Source organism: Pelecanus crispus, chromosome 7, assembly GCF_030463565.1.
Source record: "Pelecanus crispus isolate bPelCri1 chromosome 7, bPelCri1.pri, whole genome shotgun sequence".
Lineage (NCBI taxonomy): Eukaryota > Metazoa > Chordata > Aves > Pelecaniformes > Pelecanidae > Pelecanus > Pelecanus crispus.
In genome coordinates, this window is record NC_134649.1 from 38,681,361 (window position 1) to 38,702,480 (window position 21,120).

Here is a 21,120-nt window from a genome sequence, read left to right on the forward strand (position 1 = left end):
TGCCATTTCTGCACGGCAACAGGCGAGTACCAGGAATGCGACTCCGCTCGTCAAACAGCCCCTCCTGCCCCCACGCTGCCGGTGAGCGTGCAGCTGCCTGGGCTGTGCCGCGGCTCCGCCGCCAGCGCTCTGTGCCTCAGATGGCGCAGCGGTGGCTTTCCACTGCCCCTTCCACCAAACGGCCAAACTCTGGGCCAAACAGAGTGGGCTCTGGCACCATCTCTCACCTCCCTGGAGGTATCTTCCACGTGCAAGGAGGTTGCACCATGCTCATGGGTACTCGAGTGTGTGATGCATGAGCCAGAACGAGCCCAGCCCAGCGGTGCCACACGAGGGAGGAGGATTCAGTAACATGAAAAGATGAGAAAAAGCTGTTTTCTCCCAGCTTGTGCCCTGAAGAAATCCGGTGAGGGATTGGCCTGTCCAAGGCATCCCAGAAGCCTGCTCTTGAGGTCACGCTTCCAGCCAGCCCTGGCGTTGCTTCTGGAAATGTGACACGTGTTGTCCAGACCACTGGAGCCTGGCAGCTCGTCTGCCCGCTCCCTTTGCCGAGGGCACAGAGGAGGCTGCTGGGCTTTTCCCTCTTCCCTGCCAGGTGAACCCAAAAGCGTCTGGCTGTGCCCCTCAGGGGTGTTGGCCCTGGGACACGTGCCGCTTTCCCATGGACCAGCAGCTTGGGAACTCGTGTTGCTCCTGAGCACGGGCAGGCTGTTCCCCGGCAGACCTTTTTGGCTACACTGGGACCTGGAGTGGTGCCTGGCTTGAGGTTTGGAGTGCCTGGCTCAGCCTGTTTGCACATTGGTGTGGCCTCAGCAGTTCCTGGCGGGGATGGCGAGACACCCTCAGACCAGCTGCTGCGGTGGGCTGCGTGTCTGGGCTGGGAGGAGACATCCCGTTCCCATCCCCGGCCAGTCCCGGTCCCCAGCAGGGCAGTGCAGCGGGTGAGGGAGGGGGACTCGGTGCCAGCCCACGGCACCGCTGGACAAGTTAACGGTGGACGTTGAGCCCCATCCCCTCTGTGGGAGGATGTCTAACTGGGAGGGTTATTTTAAGCAGGATTTGGTCTGTCTGCGTTGGTTGGAATGTGGTGGGTGCCGGTCAGGAGAGGCAGGGATGGGGGTTAACAGCAGCACTTAACTCTGTCTCTGACAGTTCTCACGGGTGGTTCACCACCATTTCCTGGGTGGGAAAGTGACTGTTTTGTAGGAAAATGCAGAGAGCGACCCATGGCACTCTGTCTTGCACGTGTGGGGGGTGTTTGCGTGGGTTTCTGGTGGGTGGTGGGGCAGGAACGGGGTGTGGGTAGGAGCCACCGCTCATGTCAGTGTGCCTCGGAATGGCGGCAGCAGGAAAGATGTCCCTGCCCACCGGCTGCGGTGGCTTTGAACCCTGGGCTATGGAGATCGCCCTCCTCGGTGGGGTTCAAGGGTGGAGAAGGTGTGATGAAGCAGCCCAGGCTGCTATTTGCTTGTCCCTGCTCGCGGTGCCCAGCAGTGGCTGGGGGTGATCGGTGATGGATGCTGGATTCTCCCATCCCAAAAAGCTGCTCTCCTGCGACAGTCCCTGCTACTTGCTGATGCAGAGCTGCCGTGGAGGGTGAAAGCGTCCTGGTCTGCAGGGACCAGGCATGTTGATTCAATCTAAGCAGGTTCAGCTTGTGTTTGTTCTTCATTTCCCCACCAGTGGGAATGGCTGGGGACTTTGTGAGGGACCCCCAAAAGCCAGGGTCAAGCCCAGCCCCAGACTGCCTTCATCCCTGTCTCCGCTGATGGCGCAGCCTTGCAGCTGGAGCCGGGAGATGCCAGAGAAACCCAAACCACAGCATTTGCAGGGTGACTCTAAAGCTCTGACCTCTCCAAGCAAACCTGGACACCCTTGTCGTGTTTTCATCCAGCTAGAAAAACAGTTTTAACAGAGAAAATCTGAGTTGTGCAATGTTTGGGAATGTGTGTGTCGGGGTCTTGCTTTTCTGCTTGTCCCATCCCTTTGTAGCTCTCTGTTCCTGGGAGCCCGGGCTCTGCCAGGGGGACTGGATGGGGAGCTCTGTGGGCTGTGCAGAGCATTCCCAAGGGATGTAAGTGCCAGGCAGTGCCGGAGTGAGTTTGTCAGCAGTTGGAATTGCTTGTAGGGGAAATGAGTTGTCCCAGTGCCCCCACCCCTCCGGGCACCCCGGGTGCCCACCAGCACCAGGTGCTTCCTGTTTGGGCGCAGGCTGACATTTTTGCTGGATGAGACGCTTCTGCCGGCAGATGCGGAGCATGTGACGTCGCGGGGGGACTCGGCTGAAACCACGAGTCAGCAAAACGAGCTTGCCTGCCTGCCTGCCTGCCTGCCTGTGCAGAGAGAGGGATGCACGTGCCTGCTGCACTCCCCAGGCCCTGGTCTTGTGAGCACCTGTGGTGAGCGCAGTTGGGGCGGCATGGACTTACCCACCGCCCCGGCCAGGCTGGCAGCAATAATTATCGAAAAATGAGGAGGTGAAAGTGTTGGAGAGGAAGCTGGGAGCTAATCCTCGCCAAGCGTGTGCATGCCCTGCGGGGAAGGCGTGTCAGGACTTCTGAGCCGGTGCTGAGCTGGTGGGGAGCGACCACCTTGCAGCAGTGGGGACTGCTCATTATAAATGGCAGCGGGCACACAGGGTCTCCCCGCTGTGAGCCCTGAGCTGATTCTGAAAGCGGAGGCAACTTCAGCCCTGCTTTGCAGAGGAGCAGCTGTGATGTGGAGCAGGGAGGTGGCAAAGCAGCGCCGAGCGTCACCAGACTGTCCCAGCCCCGTCACTATCTCGGGGTTGGGGATGGCACCGCTGTTGCTCGCTGCTTTCATTTTGTTTAGCATGTTTTGCAGATAAATAGTTTCTTCCCTTAAAAACTCTGCTTTTGCGGAATACAGGCTTGCGAAGAGCAGGAAACTTGAAGAGTAGAACAAGCTGGGTTTTTCAATATTTGCTAAATGAAATAATTTCTTGTTCATTTCTTTGCGTCGTTTGAAAGTTAGATTAATCCTACTGGCTGAGATAAAGCCTGGTGCTGTGCAGGGTCCGGCCCGGCTCCCTGTGGGGCGGCAGGAGGCAGCTGGGCAGTATTGGCCATGTTGGCCACGTGTGGCTGCTGGTGGCCTTGGGGCGAGAGCTGCCCCCGCAGCCGTGCTGTGGCTGTCAGCAGCCTTGTGAGAGCAGGAGGGCGGCTGCGTCCACCCCAGTGCTGCCGCTGCTGTTCCTGTTTTTGGAGCAGCTCGTTTCAGCGCACGTTATTCCCCTTTGACGTTATTGCAAGCCGACGCTTCCAGGAGTCACTGCCATAAGTGCGAGACCTCCGCCAGGCTCAGCAAGGCTGGCGTGGGATTGCATCAGGCTGTTGTTGCCGAAGTGGCACCCGCCGGGGCTGCAGAGCTGTTTTGCTGCCTGAGCTCATTTATTTTTGCTCCCTCCCGCTCCCCTGTGCTTTCCACACAAGGCTCATCGGCTCCCCCGGAGCAGCTGGGAGCCCGTGGCTATTAAAAGTTGAGTGCTTTGCCCTCCTGACAGCTCCTTCCCTGGGGAGCGCAGGGGGCTGGCAGGGTGGTGCTGAGCCCCTTGCCCTTGCCTTCCTCTCCAGCTTGGGCTCACCAGCATTCCCTGGCTGGAGGTGCTGTTTTCTGGGCAGCCTGCAGCCAGGCTGGTTGGGGTGATGCTGCTTCGAGCTGACTGCGGATAGAAGCAGCAGCAGCGAAATTGGCTGCAGAGCAGGTTCTCTGCAACACTGCAAAATCACATTGCCATGTCAAAGGGCGAAAAGGCTTTTCTGTCTACTTGTGAAGGAAGCGGGATGGAGGCTGTAAGGGAAACAGGGCTGAGAGTAGCCTGACAAAGTGCAGCTCAGTGGGCGTTAACTCTGAAACCTACTGACTGCAATGATGGCATTAAAGCCCATCTTGTTACCAGTCATTTCACCCAAACATGTGCTGCTGTTGCAGTGCCAGGTTGCAGGTCCCAAAGCTGAATCCTCTCCCCACCTCCCACCTGGATCAACCCAAGCTGTGGAAAACACCCCACTGCCCTGCCACCAGATTCCTCTGTGCTTTCCTTTTCCGTCGTCGGGGCTTTGGTCAGAGCAGCTATGAGATGCTGGTTTGGGGTTGGCTGCACATAAGGATTTACTCAAGCATGTGCTCAGGGTGGTATTTTCACAGTGCGTTGCCCAGCCTGCCAGCCAACAGGGTGGCCCTGGGGTGCTGGGGGAGGCTGTGCAGTGTTCCCCCCTCATCGGCTGCCCCTTGTTCTCCTTGCAGGACTGCCCCCAGATCCTGCCCTCCACCCAGATCTACATCCCTGTGGGCGTGGTGAAACCCATCACCCTGACAGCCAAGAACCTGCCCCAGCCGCAGTCCGGCCAGCGTAACTACGAGTGCATCTTCCACATCCCCGGCAGCACCACCCGCGTCACCGCCCTGCGCTTCAACAGCACCAGCATCCAGTGCCAGAACACCTCGGTGAGTGCGCAGCTCGCCTCGGCGTGTGCTTCGTTTGCGGGCTGCTCATCCCTGCCCTGCCCCGGGACCTTCCCGGCTTGTTGCACAGCCGGGTTTGCTCTCCCATGGGCAGGTAACGGGGGTTTCTGGTGCTTGTGGGGTGCGGGGTGGGCTCCCCGCCGCTTCCCCCAGGTGCACGGGGAGGCTCCTTCCCTCAGTTGTTCTGGATAGGATCAACGCCAGAGCTGCCCCGGGGGAGCCGCCAGGCTTTAGGAACACTTCCAAGGAAATTGGCTTTGGAAAGCTGAAGAAAGTTGCCTGGGCCAGAGCCAGCTGGCCCGGACGTGCCGGAGCCTTGCCTCCCCCTCCCCTCTGCCTGCTCTTGCTTCCCCCTGACACCAAGCCATCCCACTTTACAGGCCGGATCGAGCTAACACCTTCTCCATGTCCCACTGTGCACACTCCCCCACATGCAGCCGTGCCTGCAAGCCCCGCGAGCGCTTCCCCTCCTCCCCTGCAGCCTCCGTCCGTCCCCGACCAGCAGTTACCTCATCCCCCTGCCTGCCTGCCTGCCCTCCATCCCGGCCCTGCCAGTGCATTGCTCCCGGCCTCTCTGTCCTTGCTCCTTGCACCTCTGTCACTTAAGCTCTCTCCTGCAGGCAGCTCTGCCCTCTCTGGTTGCCTGATCCCTAAGCAAGAGGGTGTTTTGCGGCCCCTTGGTGAGCTCTGTGTGTGCCCCTTACTGTGCAGCAATCCTGTGCAGGGAGCACCAAGCCCACGAGCAAACCCACCCAGGGTGTTAATAGTCCCCCTGGGAGCCAGCGTTGCTGGGCTGCCCCGCTGGGCTCTGCACCAACCTGCCCTCATCCGCGTGGAGCCGGCTCCTCCCTTCTCCCTCCCATTTAATCCTTTTAAAATTTGTTTTCCATCACTCACACTGTGAAAGCTCATTTGCAGCCTAACACCAGTGCCGATCCCTGCTCCCTTGTCCTTTGGTGGCAGGAGTGACATTTAGAGGCCATTGAAGATGAGCCCTGGCTTGCTCCCTCCTCCTGCGCTCCCAGGGCTGCGGAGCCTTTGGGCAGGAGGAGCATCCCGAGTCGCTGCCTCCTGCCCTGGGCAGCAGTGCCAGGGGGATGCCATGCTGCCGGGGCTCTTTCTCAGCCACACAGTTTGCGAGGAGTAGAAATGCTTCCTGTCCTGAGCTGCTGTCTGGAAATGTCGGTGGATCTGTGCTTGGCCTGGAGGTGAATGTGGGCAGCAGCACAAAGTGCAGGCTCCAGAGAGGTGCAGGACCAGAGCAGGGCTCTGTTGCAAGAAACCATTAGCGAGGCAGCTTTAGCAAAGGTTTGTCATCTTGCTGTTGTGTTCGGGGAAGAAAAGAAGCCAGGTGGAACGCTGCCCAGTGGAGCTGGCTTGGCTGCTTGTCCCTGGTGTTGATCTTGACACTCACGAGGGCTTCACCATGTGGATCTGCCCCTGGACCCAGTCTCACCCATCGCCTGCATGGCTCGGTATTAGTGCTTCAAGGGGAACAAGATGGATGTGTGTGTGGAGAGACATCTCCCTGGTGCGGGTCCCTTTGGGGTGTCATTGCTGCTGGTACCAAGCTTGGCTGCTCTCTCTCCATCACAGCCGCATGGGAGGTTTCTTGGGGGTCAGCCGAGCCACCCTTGTCCCGGCAGCAGGCCGGTTACACCAGGCACCTGCTTGGGTGTCCGAGGGCTGTTGTGCAATGTGCCTGTGCCTGGCCCCACTGCCAGAGCACCTGTGGCTGGAAATGGGCTAGAGGAACCATTGCCCTGTGGCAAAGGGTGGAAGAAATGGGGCATCTTTGTCCCAGAGAGCGAGCCCAGCCTGCAGGGACCCCAGCTGGGCGCACAGCTGTGTGAGCACCCAGGAGCCAAAACCACATCTGCCTTTGCTTGGCCAGAGCCCGTCGGCCGGCCCAGCCTCCTGCCAGGTCTCCTCTGCCTGCAGCTGGTGGAGTCGGCAGCTCCCCCTTGCCCAATTCTTTAGCGTGTGGTTTGGCTTAGTTCATTCAGAAGCAGTTTGGGATGGTGTGTGCTGCAGGATGCTCCCTACAGAGAAACGGCACAGCTGCGCGGTGCCGGCAGCGGTAGCCTGATGGCTCCCATGGGATGTCGGGGGAGAGGTGCCTGCGCCAGAGTGGAGCCTTTACCTAACGGAGGTGGGGCTCGGAGAGGGGATCTGAATCATTTGGACTCATTTCTCCCCAGTAAGTTTCAACTTGCAGGGCAGGAGGGAGAGGCAGAAGCAAACACCACTGCATGTGTTTTCCAAGGGGTGCCGTGGCTGCCAGCACTGGTTTCACAAGCTGCATGGCCTCTGCAGCTCCTCTCCAAAGGGGTGGAACAGCTTGAGGTCTGCTTGCCTGCCGTACGGTCCCCATGCAGAGCTGAGGTGACCGACACCTTCTCCTGTGGTTGACAGTGGTGGACGTTTGATCTGAAAATTGCCCGGGACACCCGGAAAGCAAAGCAAATAATCTGGAGAGTGCGTGGGAGGTGTTGCGGGCTGCGTGGGTGCGGGACTGGGCGGTAGCAGCTCCGTGGGGCTGCGGTCTCAGGCAGGAGACTTGGCTTTCAGGAGCGGGGTGGCTTCACAGAAGGAAGAAGAGAGTTTTGGCTTGAAAGAAGCTGTCTTGCTTTCAAGGTCTGCTCACCTGCTTTAATGTTTGAGGGCTTTTAGCCAGGCTGCTTTGCGGTGTGGGGGATTCAGATTCACACTCCTGTGATGCTTGTCTCCTCCCCGTCGTTTTTTGCAGTCCATCTGGCTGGTTGGTAGCACTTCAGGCTCCTGCACAGTCACCCACCCATGACCCGCTGGGTTCTTCCATTATGATTCATCCTTTGGGTTAGGATTTTGGGTCTTGCCTGGTGTGGAGGACACTGGTGAGTGGAAAAATAAGGAAAGGAAAACATCCTCTGAGCCAGCAACTGAGGAATGGATGTCCCCGTCCTGGAAGGCATTTAAGCAGACTTTGTTTCCAGGAGTTCAGTGGGATCTAAACAAGAGGTTAATTACTCTGTGGAATTAGGTATGCTTTCCTGAATCGTGGGTGAATGGAAGGGATAATAAGTCAAGCCCACTTAAAACTCTCTGTCTTTTGTTTATTTTTAGTGCTTGTCAAACTCCAATGACTTGTTAGTACTTTGAAGAAAAGACATCTTGGCTAAATATTCAGCAGTCTATTCATTAAGGTTTGAGTGTTGACTGTAAACATCATTTGAGACACCCGATAGATCTTCAGCAAATTCAAGGGAGACCAGGCCTGGTGTTCCCCACACATCCCAGGGCAAAAAGCAAGCAGAAAAAACCTTTTTCTGCCTCCTGACTTCGGTCTGTTTCTGCTCTTCAAAGGGAAGGCAACCCTAAAGGTTTTCCACATGCATTGTAAAGAAGCAAAAAGGAAAGACAAGCCTAACTAAGAAAATAAATTATTTGCCAGTAAACTAGTTTTTTGTTAATTGGTTACTTTAAATCTTCTGGAGGCAGACATTTCCAGGCTGGCTTCTTGCAGTGGAGGATGGAGAAATGGTCACCTGTATCTTAATGTGTGCAGATAATGCTACTGAGTTTCATTTTCCAGGCATCCCTGCCTTTGCTCATTCTTTCCCATCTGCCGTCCCTAAATGTGGCTCATGCTTCCCATTGCTGCAAAAAATAGAGTTTTGCTCTTGGAAAGTACCACAGTCCCAAATCCGCACTACTGCTTGTAACACTGGACTTCATCTAATTTAGTCCTGGCTTTGGCAAAATGAATTCAGGTGTTTCTCGCTGCCAAGGATTTGGCTTTTCTCTCCAGAATGTTCCTCTTAAGGCTGAAATAGCCCCAGACCTGCTCTTTCCCTTTAAATGTAAAAATAGGAAGAACCCCTGATCTCCTTTCCACAAGCATTTGAGTTTGTCGTCTCAGCACTTTAAATTAAGCCTCACGCCTCAATTATTTCCCTTTCCTTTTAACCAAAGCCCCGCGTGGCGAGGAGCAGCTGTGTCGCCTCCCTGGCTCCCTTTTGGCTCCTTTCTCGCTGATCCCCCTGGCACAGGCAGCCCAGCCTGCCCACCCATTTCGGCTGTGGCTCCGGAGGTTGCTCCCCTCTGGCCAGGCTCGGGTCGGGATGTTCACCCAGGAGCAGCTTATTCCCATAACAAAGTGGTGTGGGTGCAGAGCAAGCCAGGCTGGTGGGGTGGGCACGTGAGTGGTACCCAGTGCCAGGCGCGGATGCTGGGAAGGCAGGCAAGACCTGGTAGATTTATGTTTTCGGGGTTTTTTTTATTGTGGTGGAGCCTGGGTGTTGCTCTGATGTATTCCCAGGGTCTCGGCTTCTCACTTACACTCTGCTGAATTTCAGGCAAGAGGAATCCAGGCAAAGAAGCTTGTGGGTGATGGGGGAGGAAAGGAGGAGATTTATGTGAAAAGAGCAAAAGGAGATCCAGAATCAGAGGCCAAGCGTTACCGTCAAGTTGTGCTGTTGTGTGGATGATGGTATTTTACTAGGCCTAGGGTGTATTTATAGAGGAACATAAATCATACACACCATGCCCCGTTCCGAGTGCCGTGCACCTCCAGTATATGTATCTCTAATTAACCAGCCATGGAGAGGGAAACAGGATTGGAGCCTGCAACCCCAGCACCATTCGCCAACAAAGCTGTGCTCTCCGTCCTAGCGGTGCCTACATTTATCTTTCCTGCAGCAGTGTTTAAAGTGAAAAGGGAGTATCAGGAGAGTTTGATAGGATCCAATTAAATTCCAGCAGATAAAATAATGATGAATTGCAGTTGAGCCCTGGCGAGACGCGATGTACATTACTGCCGTCCCCGTAGTGCGGGGAAGGAGTTGAGGTCATCAACTACAGAAAAATAGGACACAGCTGCAGCCCAAGCGCTCCTCCAGAAATGCAGCCCAGGGGGATGGTGCATGTGAGAGGGAGGGGGGGTTGCAAGGCAAATTTGGATGTGTGGGTTTGCTTGCAGCAGGCCGAGGAGCAGCCCCTCTGCTGTTTTCCTTGGGGAATGGGGTTCCCTCCCTTCCTTCACTGGCTGGGTTGTGCAGATTGTGGCTGGAGTGGGATGGCTGCCCTGCCTCGTCTGGGCTGGGAAGGGCTAGTGCCTTTGGCTAGTTGGCACGGTGCTTGCAGGAGTATCCTGAAGTGCATCTCAGTGCGATCCACCCCCAGATTTGGGGTGCCCCCTCGCTGGCTGTGGCTCTGTCCCCTGGGAGTGTGGCTCCCTGGAGGTGCTTCCACGGAGTGCTGAATCCCTGACCTCATCGGTGCCCATTGCTGCCAGCGGGCAGGTGAGCAGTGGGCTTGCTAGAACCAAATGTGGGACCTTCAGGGGAGGTGGTACCCACAGCACTTGCAGTGTGCAGGGCCAGTGGGCATCCCCTGTGGGGGGATGGGGCAGGTGTGAGAATCACAGCTGTAAGAAGCACACAGGGTTGTCGCCTGTTACTTGGGAAGATGCCTGAGATCAGTTTTGGGTGGAGAGCCTTGAAAAAGGCTTGGCAAGGAGTCCTCTTGCCTGAACTGCGTCCCTGCAGAAGACGACCTTGCTGGGAATACCTGTATCCAGGTTGGTGGGGCTGGCACATCCTCCGTTGGCCCTTCCACACTCACCTTGTAGGCTCTTCTAGAGAAGGGACAGAAGCTGGCTGCGTTAGGGAAGGAGCCAAGAAGCTCACGTCTCTGTTGCTGACTCACTCGATGACATCTTTTTTTCCCATCCCCTTCTGTGGGCCATGCTGCGTGAGCACGCTTCTCTCCTCTGGGTGCCATTGGTTTGCTCTCAGGGCTGTGCCTGTTGTATTTTCCTCCCAGAGCAAACGTCCCTTTCCCAGAACTTGTCCTCGTGGTGGCCGCCGTGCCGCATCATCCTGCAGCACAGCCAGGGGGTCCCGGCTGCTTTTGTAGAGCGAAAGGTAGGGCTGCCTGGGTAGGTGCATCCCCCCGCTCACACCCACCCTGGCCTCCTCTCCCCTCCCGCAGCTCAGCCCAGATCGCTGCCAGCCACGGCAATTGATTAACCAGGAAGTTAATAACGGTTAAGTGTTTAATGGATGTTTAGCACCGTGTTAGCCAGAAGCAGGGAGGAGCCAGCGTGATGAGACCTGCTGGCTGCCCATGGGCTCTTGTCTGGATCCTGTGGGATGTGCAGACTTGTAAGCACCCCCCCGGCCTGATCCGCACTGGTTGTGGAGCCTTCAGGCCAGAAAGCGGCTGCCGCTTTGCTCAGCTGCTGCAGCCAGGCTGCTGCCACCTTCCCGGCTGTGGCTGTGCCCGTGGGTGGAGAGGGCACCTTCCTGCCCATGTTACGGCAAGAGCAGCTGCGGGGAGGTCTTTTGAAAATGTCCTTCAGTATAAGAGGTGCTTTGGAAATTAGAGAGGGATCTGATGGACCGCGGAGTCCCAGGAGGCTGAGCCTGGGGCCCCTGCAGCCGCAGCTCCTGCCTGCATGCAGCTGAGCCGCTGCTCCAGCTCTGGCATCCTCCAGGGACCAGTAATGGCATCAAAGCCATGGGCCCGCTGCCCATCTCTGTAGGGCAGGTGAGACCCTGCTGATGGACACGCAGGTGCCGAGGACATGTTTTTCACTGTTATCTGCGTTCCCTTGGTGATCCCACATCGCGAATGCCAGCCAGGAGCAAAACTCCTGCTCCTGCCTGCCACTTGCCTCCGTGCAGCCCTGTGCTCCTGGCTGCTGAAGCAGCGACCCACCATCCACTCCAGCTCCACGCCGTGGCAAATTCAGCATCCTCAGCACAGTGGCTTGGAGGAGGAGCCCTGTCCTTGCACAGAGGGACACACAGTCTCTTGTACATGTGCTGTCTCGGAGCTGGTTCATGAAGAGTTAATGCTCTCCCTCCCTCTCCCCCTATTCTTCTTCCTCCAACCCACCTCCCAGAACTAATTTCCAAAAGCAGCCGGGGCAGAGAGATGCAAATAAGTGTTTTGGACAGCTGCAGGCTGGATGCCTTCCCGAGATGCCAGGGCCCCAAATGAGACATGTCAGAGTACAAATTGAAAATGCCAATTTCACTTACGCTGCCACGTGGCTCGTCACAGCTAAATTCTGCTCTGGTGCTGCCGCCGCCCTCCTCAGCACATGCTCCCTCCTGCTGCCAGGGGATGGTCTCTGCTCACTGCTGCGGGTCTGGCCAGCTCCTCCTCATGGTCCTGTCAGGGATGTCCTCAGGTGGGTGTAGGATAGAGGAAGGTGAACAAATCTGGACTCCGAGCCTTGTGCTGGCTCCATCTTCCCAAGCCTGGTGATAGGGATGTTGCTGAGAGGCCCTGGTTGGAGATGGTGCGTGGTGGAGATGTGGCTGAAGGTCCTCTGAGCAAACGCCACAAGAGGTGCCGTGTCTGAGAGGCTGCGTGGTGGGGGGTGATGGGCTCTTCCTGTAGAGGAGAGGTGGTGGTGGGACTGTGGGGCACTGAAGAAAGGGTTGAGTTTGCAGTTGGATGTCTCGTGCCTTACGACTGCTGCATACAGTTGATCAGCAGCAGCCTTCCTCCCTGGGGAGGGCTGCGTTTTGGGGTCCTCCAGCCTGCGTTTGGGTGGGGTAGCCCCTGGACATAGGACCACTAGCCAAAAGCTGTTGGAGGTGTAACCGAGGACCAGGGTTGACCTCTCATTTGCACCTTGTAGGGTCGAAGGAGGGGTGCGTTGCCGTAGCCGTGTCTCGCATTGGGCATGTGCCCCGTTTTGGTGCTGTTGTCTGGTGCTGGACTGTGGCTGGTGATGCTGCCTGGCTGGGAGAGACTCAGCACGGGAGGGACCAGCTTTGATGGTGAGGTGACAGGGACCCAATATCTCTTGCTTCCTGCAGCCACCTGGGCACACTGGCTTCTCTTGTGGGCCATGTCCCTGCCTCCTGTGGAGGGGGTTGAGCAGAACAGACCCACCGGAGTGGTCCCTGGCACTGGCAGGGACAAATGTGCTCTGTGGGGCAGCAGCTGGGGCAGTGCTGGAGGAGATGCGGAGGACAACTCCTCCACGTATGGCACCAGGGCTGTGAAAGTTGATGCTTGGGCTGGCTGGAGGTGGTGGCAGGGCTGCGGCCAGCCCACGGGCCGGGTGAGCTGCTCCGGGCGCGTCCGCCGCTCCCTAACAAACTCCAGCAACCCATGAATCATTCATTTAATCTCTCCTGACACGCCTGTCATTTTCTCCGGCGAGGAGCGGGGAATCTCTTGCTGAAGGAGGTCATTAGCTGTCAGGGACGGTTCCGACTGCCTTCCTGCCTCCGTATCGATTAAACCTCTCCGCCTGCATGCAGGGACTGTGCGGGGAATATTGATGGGCTGCTGGGGCTGGGGCTTGGGTTTCGAGGCAGGGAAGGGGTTTGGGTGGGGAGGAGGTGCTGGCTGGGCTAGAAGGAGCAACGGATGTGGGTACATCCGGACAGCAGTGGGTGCTGGGGCCTGAGTTTGGGGTCCCCTGGAGCTGGGGAGAAGGATCCCCCGCTGTCACCTCCCTACATGGGAGCTTGGGGGATCGGGGTGGTGATGCTGGTCCCGGAGCAGGGTACAACTGATGGCCAAGCACAGCGTGGGGCAGGGAGTAGGGTGGCTGGGGGTGCGGTGTGGAGGCAGCATGGGGAGGGATGCTCTCCCGAGACCTTTCTGAGGGCTGGCATGGCACCAGGCTGGTGCTTGGCTCTGTCCCACCTGTGGCCGCATGGCCATGGCTTCATGGCATTGTGTTATGGGTGATGGGGCTGGAGGGGACTGCAGGGGACATCCTCCCACCGGCTGTCGGGAGTGGCTCTACTGAATCCGCTCCTGCCATGTGCCCAGCCTGTCCTCCTTGAGCTTCACTAGTGACAAGCGTGATCCCAAACGTGATCCTAAACACTGACTGAGCGTCCCTGGAGTGGGGAGGACATAGGGGAGGGCTCGGGTGCCTGGCGGGGCGAGGTACGTGTGTGCCACAGAGACACCGTCTGTTTCCTCCTCTCCCAGCAGCAGCAGCAGCTTCAGACCTTTGGGTTAATGGGGTTTGGGTCTATTTAGAAACCCTCTATTTTGCTTATTTATCTTTTTTTGCCAGTCTAGACTACTGGTTTGCATGTGCTGTGTCCGATGCTTTGACCAGTGGCTGTTAGACTTGTCTGTTCCTAGCCAGTGAGTCCAAACCACGCCCCTATCCCTCTCCTTCGGACTGATGGGAGATATCCACATAACGGGATTGTATGCCTCTCCATGCCCCTCACTGGGGTGTTTTGCCTCTCCGATTCACGGGCTCTGCCTCCTCCTGTTCCCTCCTGCAGTATTTCTACGAAGGGAACGACATCAGCGACCTGCCAGTCAACTTGTCCGTGGTCTGGAATGGGAACTTCGTCATCGACAACCCTCAGAACATCCAGGGTGAGTGAGGGATGGGATAGGGGTGGGAAAGCAGCCCGGTGCCCCTCAGAGCCTCCAGCCCACCCCTCTCCCCTGCCCTGACCGCAGTTTGCACCAGTGCCTTGGGGGAGGGAGTGATGCTCTGGCTGCATCGATCAGGCGGGTTTCTAAACATGAGGTTTTTCTCCAAGAAGCTCTGCCTTGGTGTTGAGTCCAGGGTGCTGGTGCCTCCTGTCCATGGGGGCTTGTCCCCCCGGGAGCTGGTGGCATGCATGCAGTGGGAGGGGGTGAGAACGGGTGCCCTTCTCCCCAAAACCCTGTGTCTGTGGGCTGGGGGGGCCATGCTGACCCCTGCGCTTCTCCTGCCATTGCAGCCCACCTGTACAAGTGCTCGGCCTTGCGAGAGAGCTGTGGGCTGTGCCTCAAGGCTGACCCGCGCTTTGAGTGCGGCTGGTGCGTGTTGGAACGGCGCTGCTCGCTGCGGCAGCACTGCCTGGCCTACGAGAGCAGCTGGATGCATGCCAGCAGTGGCAACAGCCGCTGCACCGACCCCAAAATCACCAAGGTATGTGGGGACGGACGGGTGGTCATGGCCCGTGCCAGGGGACTGGGGTGGGAAATGGAAGATGGGGATGGAGATGGGGATTGCAGATGGGGCTGTCTGGTGGCACCTCACAGCAGCCAAATCTACTCCGTGTTTAGGACTGAGCATCTCTTATTGGTACTTTCATTTCCAAGGCTAAAATCCTCTCCCCACCACCCCCCTGCACTGGGCTTTCTGGCCTGTCTCTGAGATTCCCACCACGCCTCCTGCGCACAGCCGGAGGGTCCCGGGAAAGCAGCAGATCCACATTGCTCCTCCTCTTGTCACCATGCGTGCCGGTAGTTCATCATCCCCCTTTCCTGACAGCTTTTATGACCTTCGTTTAATAAGATTGTATATATTAATGTTCACATGCCTGTTGGGCCAGGCTCCAAGTGCACGAGGAGGGACTGATGGGTATTTCTGCCTGATACCTTCTGTTTACCCGTGGCTGGCCGGGCCTTGCTGGTGTTAATTACCGGAGTCTTAGCGCAGGATCTGATCTGTTTGGGTTTCAGCGTCTTATCTGATAGAAGCTGGAAATGAGAGTTGTGCCTTCCCCAGCGCCGCCTGCCTCTCGCAGGGGTGTGCAGGGTGGCAGCTGCACGGGGAGAGGGGAGTGCCCCCTGCCATGGGCACATCCCTGCCTGCAAAGAGCCCTGCCTGCGAGAAGTACTGCCTACAGAGAGTTGCCTGGGGTTGGCAGGATGCTGGCAGGAAAAGGGATCCCTTCCCTGGCAGAGCAGGGTTGAGCCCCAGAGACATGCATCCCTATGAGGAGGTCCACTGTTGTCTGTGGGGCTGCAGGACTCCCCGTCCCCGATGGCTTCCTACCATGCTCAGGCTGAACTTCCCAAAGCTGGACCCCTGGGGATGGTGGGGGTGGAGACCATGGTGGCCTGGACATGCCCGGAGTGGCCTCGCTGAATGCTGTGCCCTGTCCTCTTGTGCTCACGTGGGCAGGGCTGCAGGCATCCACGTGCACACCACTCACAGCAGCTTCCCAGCAACTGATGGTGTCCAGCCTTGGTAGCAGCTCTCCTGCCCTGAATCATTATGAAATTTTGCAGTAATTGCAGATGCAGCAGGAACAGATCTTTTAGCAGGGGGGCTTGACCTTGGTGCCACTCTGCATTAGTGCCCTGGGAGCTGGCAGTCGGCATGGACGTGTGTAGCTGTTGGTGTGACGCTCCTCCGGCAGCCTGCCTGTTGCCTGCCACTTCCCGCAGCCCCTGTCCCACACCCCGGGTGGCAGGCAGGCTTGGAAACCACTTGGGAGAGCAACCTAGTGTGGAAAGGGTGGCATGGGGTGGTGGGGGAAAAGAGAAGTCTCCTAAAGTGTTTTTGGGAGGAGCTGGAGCCTCCTTCCTGCCCAGTCCGCTGGGTGCAGGTGTCTTCACGGGTGGTGGGGCTGGGCTGGGAGATGACCATGATTCTTCAGCCTTGGAGTGAAGAATCACTTGCCCGTTGCTCTGTGGTGGGGACAAGCCGCCTCCAAACCTCTGCGGGGTCCTGCCTGGTGCTGGCTGTGACCCTCAGAGCGATATCCCTTCCCCTGGGAAGGGGAAACCTCTCGGCCTCTGCACCTCCTGGCCCTGCTGTGGCTGCTGGAGCCAGGAGCGAGCCCACTGCTTGCGCCCACCAGAGCCATTTGCTTGTTGATGTAAGAGGACTCTGGGAAACCAATTAGCAGAAGAGCATCGGTGTTTGTCGTGGCCGGGGGTTTGGAAGTGGAGGGGGGCAAGGGGAGGGCTCGGGGCAGCCCCCGCTCTCCTGGCCAGCTCCCTCCTCCCGTGTGCCTTGTTTAGCTCTGACCTTCCTGTGCTGGGTGGCCAGCGATGTCATTTCATTCCCGGGCTCATTTCTCCCCGAATGCATGGCTCTTGTCAGCTTTGCCGTGGAGGAGGAGGAATCTTAATGCGCCAGAGCAGCTTTTAACGCTCATTTAGAAACACCAAACAGCCGCTTCTTGCCAGCCGCCCCGGCGGAGCTCGATTTAGGGGGAAGACCCAACCTGATGCTGGCTGCAGCTGCTGTAATGAGCCCCGATCCTGGACTTGGGTAGGGGCTGAGCTGGGTTTAGGCAAACAGCAGTTCCCCAGAGAGCTTTGTTGCCATGTAAATCATGAGTTGTGGCTGCCCAGCCCCAGGCGCCGGTCCCAGCTCTGCCGCTGCCCCGGAACATGTCCCGCAGGCTGCCTGCGTGCAGGGAGGACCGGCTGCCCCCATTCGAGTGTGCTGAAGATGATCAGGCTGGTGCGAATCCGGAGGACAGTGGTTAACCCCAGAGAGGAGATGGCTGCGGCGGGGCCCTATGGAAACAGTTCCCAGCTCTCCGGGGTCCATCAGGGCTGGGGGTGTGGACAGTGTCCACTGCTGCATGTTTCCCACCCTCTGCATATCCGCCTTTCCTTGCTGTGGGGGTGGCATGCAGGACTAGCCCTATGTGAGGAGGAGGAGGAAAAGGAGGAGGAGGATTCTCCAGCTGGCTCAGGCCCCAGGGTTGCAGCCGCCCAGATTTGCCAGGAATGCACAGAGCTCACACGTGCTTGGTCGCGGCGTGAGCATGGCTGTAGTGTGAGCCTGTCCAGGCGCTGGGCTCAGCACTGGCAGAGGTGCCTCCCCGTGCTAGAGGGGACCTCTGCCAGCACTGCAGGAGCACGAGCAGAGGGGACCGTCACCTGCAACAAAAGGGTCCCTTTTCCTGGGCCAGGAAGCACCTTTCTCCTGGACTGACCCAGCTCCTGTTGCTCTCTCCCTCACCTGATGCCTGCGGCTGCCTTTTCCCCTGCTCCATCTCGGTGTCACTGGTGATCCAGCCCCGTCCCCGGTCCCAGCCTGGGTGCACAGCCCTGCCATTCATCCCGGTTGACGCTGCAGGTGGGCACTGGGCCTCGGGGCTGGCGAGCGCTGGTGTGAAACTGCCTGGCTGGAGGCAGCAGTGGGCCTGCGCTGCCATTCATCCTTCATCCCGCTGCCGTCTGTCAGGCCACACCTGCCCACTGTATTGGGCATCATCCCGGTAAATGAGGCGCGGCGCCGGGGAGAGGTGCTGTCCCTTCCCAGCTGGCCTCGGCACAGGGTTTGCCAGCACAGAGAAACCCTTCTCCCCCCTGCCTGCCGTGCGCAGGGACCTGGTGGAGATACTTTCTCCTTTGAGGACATCTTGGACGTGGGGACCTCATCCCTGGGTACGTGGGACCTGGCCAAAAGCCAGGCAGATCCATGTGCTTCCTCGCTGGCTCAGCTGGAGCTGTGGCTGCTGCTGCCCTGTCTCCTTCCCGTCTGTGTCCTTGTCACCTGTGAGGCAGCTCCGTCTGCAGCGGGGTGTCCAAATCCCAACCCTCTGCTTGGACACATCTGGCATCTTCTGGCTTGTTCCTGGGAGAATTTATGGATGTGTCTGTCATTCGGGAGGTCTTTCCCGCTCTGCGTGCTCCTTGCAGACACACTGGCATTTATCATAACCCATCTGTCTGCGGCTGCTCGTGGGGGAATAACACACATCCCATGGCTGCCCGGGCTGCAGCCTGCCGGAGCGAGGTGTCCCTGCGGCTCCACTCCCTCAGCTGACGGGCTGTCCTCTCTCCTAGCTGTCACCAGAGACTGGCCCCAGGCAAGGAGGGACCCGGCTGACCATCACTGGAGAGAACCTGGGCCTGAAGTTCGAAGATGTTCGCTGGGGTGTTAAAGTCGGCAAAGTGATGTGCATCCCAATCGAGAGCGAGTACATCAGCGCTGAGCAGTAAGTGCCCGGCAAGGGGTGGGCACACTCCGGGTCACCCGGGTACATGGGGACTGGGGTGCTGCTGCTAGAATGCTGCTGTGGCTGCAAGAAGACATGGGGCCGATCGGGGCGGACTTGGAAAGTACCTGCTGGTTGTGGTCACTCTGGGAGGAGCCCAGAGGCTTTGGGGAAGGTCCCCCAAGGGCTGGCAGTGCCAACAGCCACCGCCTCGGTTTCTCATGAACGCTGCTGGCACCTGGGACCTTTGCTTGGTGCTAGATCTTCCCCTTTCTGAAGCCAGTCCAACCCCACCATAGCTCAGGGAGCGTCTCAGTGCCCCGGGGTACTGAGGGCTCCTTCCCCACATCCCTTAGGATCGTGTGCGAAATCGGAGATGCCAGCCCGAGCAAGGTCCACGAGGCACGGGTAGAAGTGTGCATTGGTGACTGCTCACCCAGCTACCGGGCCATGTCCCCCAAGAGCTTCACCTTTGTGGTAAGCCCCGTGCAAGGGGACAGGGCTGGTCCTGGGCGGTTTGGGGTGGTTTTCCAGGAGAGCTGGAAAACTGGCCATTGTTTCCCTGGGGGGCAGGCGGGGATGCTCTGGGCAGGCATTGGGACATGCTGGTTGAATTTCTCCAAGGCTGCCACTGCTCTGCCTCCCTGCGGTCCTGCTGCACTGCCAGCCCCACCACTGTCCCACGGGTCCCTCTCCTCCGCAGCCCCGTCACCCGCTTGGGGCTGCTTGGGGAAGTGGGTTTCGGTCCCCAGCCTGTCTAACACCAGGGATGCTCTTTTTCTTTGACAGACGCCCACTTTCTCCCGCGTGGTCCCAGCCCGGGGCCCTCTCTCCGGCGGCACCTGGATCGCCATCGAAGGCAGCCACCTCAACGCTGGCAGCAACGTCTCTGTGACCATTGGGGGACGGCCCTGTGCTTTTTCATGGTGAGGGGCACGGAGGGTGGCAGAGGGTGGGTGATGGGTACCTCCGGAGGCAGTGGGACCCCCAGATAGAGTGGTGGCCAGGAGTCCGTGCAGGGAAGCCAGGAGGGACCCCAGGAGCCAAACCCTGTAGGCGGCCGGAGGCATCTCCCCCCGAAGCCTCTGTGTGTCAGAGGCTACAAGAAGAGCCCAAAGAACAGGGATTTTTCTCTAAAAGCACAAAGCCCTGAGGCATGAAGTGGATAATTTTTAGATTAGGGATGATAATGGAGCGGCTCTTTAAATATTTTCCTGCGGTAATTACTGGTTATCAGCCCTAATCGCTGCTGTTTGCAGCAGTCGCGCGATGGGAACGCTCAGGAGCTGCTCAGCCTTTCCTGGCTGCCTTTTGTTTCATTTCTTGTTTTTTTTTCCTTCTTTTCCTCCTTTCTCTCTTCTCCGCTCCCCCCTCCACCCCCCAGCAGTTTCAGAAAGGGAGAGGGGCTGGGGCAGGGGGCTCATGGGCAACATCGGCTGCCCCCAGCTGCCCTCGCCTCCCTCCTGCCCGGGCTCTGACGGGTTGTGCGTTTCTGCCGCAGGAGAAGCGCCCGCGAGATCCGGTGCAGGACCCCCCCTGGTCACACCCCCGGCGGCTCCCCAATCCTCATCAACATCAATCGGGCAGAGCTGAGCAACCCAGAGGTGAAGTACAACTACACGGAGGACCCCACTATCCAGAAGATTGATCCCGAGTGGAGCATCAACAGGTGAACCGAGGGGTGCCTGCAGGGAGCTTGTGGGATGCAGGGGCGGCTGTTTTCCGCACGGTTCCCCCCTCCTGATGGGTACATCGCAGTGCTGCTGCGATAGCCGCCGGGCCTTGCTCCAGAGGCGAGAGGAATGTAAGCGATGGCTTGGCACTGGGGTCCTGCTAACTTCTGGCCTGCAGTGCTCAGCCTGGCAGGGGGCAAGAGCAGAGAGCGCTTTGGATCTGTTTAATTTCAGCTTGACATTTGGCGGCAGCGAATAAAATTAAAATATTTCCCATCGGGGGATTTTTTGAAATGTTTACATATTTTTCTAAAAGGTTTGAATTGGCTGGAGAGGAGGCGAAGGAATCCATTAAGCACTAGCGCCAAGGGAAACCTTCCCCAGGGTGTTGATGAGGAGCAAGCTCCCCAGGGGCATGGCCGCGCTCTCTGGGACCGCAGGGCTTTTAACACTAAGCTGTGGAGAAAGCCTGGCCGGGCTCAGCCTGCCCTGCCACCCGCTGCCTGCACAGTGGAGAAGGAGGTGGCAGAGAGGACCTCCTCCTCCTCGGGATGCTTTCCCATCATGGACACTTGGTCTCCTTTAGCTTGGGAGCTGCCTTCAGACCCTAACCCTGGACACAGGGTGGGATGTTACTGTTAATTAGCAGGTTTTCTATCTCTAGTTGGCCCTTGGGTCAGCTGAGGTGATCTGGTGGTAGTGAATGCCAGATCCTGCTGGCTGTAGTGACATCTGGGTGGGATGAAAGGTCCTTGGGGCATTGTGGTGTAGCCAGGCTGGGGCAGATGGGTGTCTGGCTGGTGAGGATGAGTGCTTTCCTCCCAGAAGTGGGGACCCAGTGCCAAGCTGCCTCTCCTAACCTGTTGTCTCCATGTCTTTAGTGGTGGGACGCTGCTGACTGTGACTGGCACCAACCTGGCCACCATCAAAGAGCCCAGGATCCGGGCCAAGTACTGCAGCTCTGAAAGGGAGAACGTAAGTGGTGCTGGCTGGGGTTGGGGGCAGAGCACAAGGAGGAGGGCTGCCGTCCCTCTGCAATGCAGGGCGGAACACACATCCCTTGCCCATCAGGTGTGATGGTGTGGAAGGGCTGAGGTCCAGGCTCCGCCAGCCAAAGAGAGGCACTGATCTCCCTGCAGGGCCTCCGGCCAAGTGCTACCAGGAGAGGGTTGAGATCTGAGCGTGCAAAACTGATGGGAGGTTTGTGGGATGTCTGTGGGGTAGTGACAGAAAGAGCCCATCTCCAGCGAGCTCCCAACTGCCACCCCTCACGTATCCATTGCAGACAGGAGTCTCTC

The 21,120-nt window shown here is 58.2% G+C and overlaps 1 protein-coding gene across 1 annotated transcript in view; it reads left to right on the forward strand.

The window, feature by feature from the left end:
* The window catches only part of PLXNA1 (plexin A1), a 105,077-nt gene that overhangs the window by 55,166 nt on the left and 28,791 nt on the right, over window positions 1–21,120 (forward strand). The window contains 8 exon segments of the mRNA XM_075714711.1: window positions 4,267–4,467; window positions 13,746–13,842; window positions 14,196–14,386; window positions 17,998–18,149; window positions 18,506–18,626; window positions 18,939–19,075; window positions 19,651–19,818; window positions 20,704–20,797. Coding sequence (XP_075570826.1) covers window positions 4,267–4,467; window positions 13,746–13,842; window positions 14,196–14,386; window positions 17,998–18,149; window positions 18,506–18,626; window positions 18,939–19,075; window positions 19,651–19,818; window positions 20,704–20,797 — 1,161 coding nt within the window.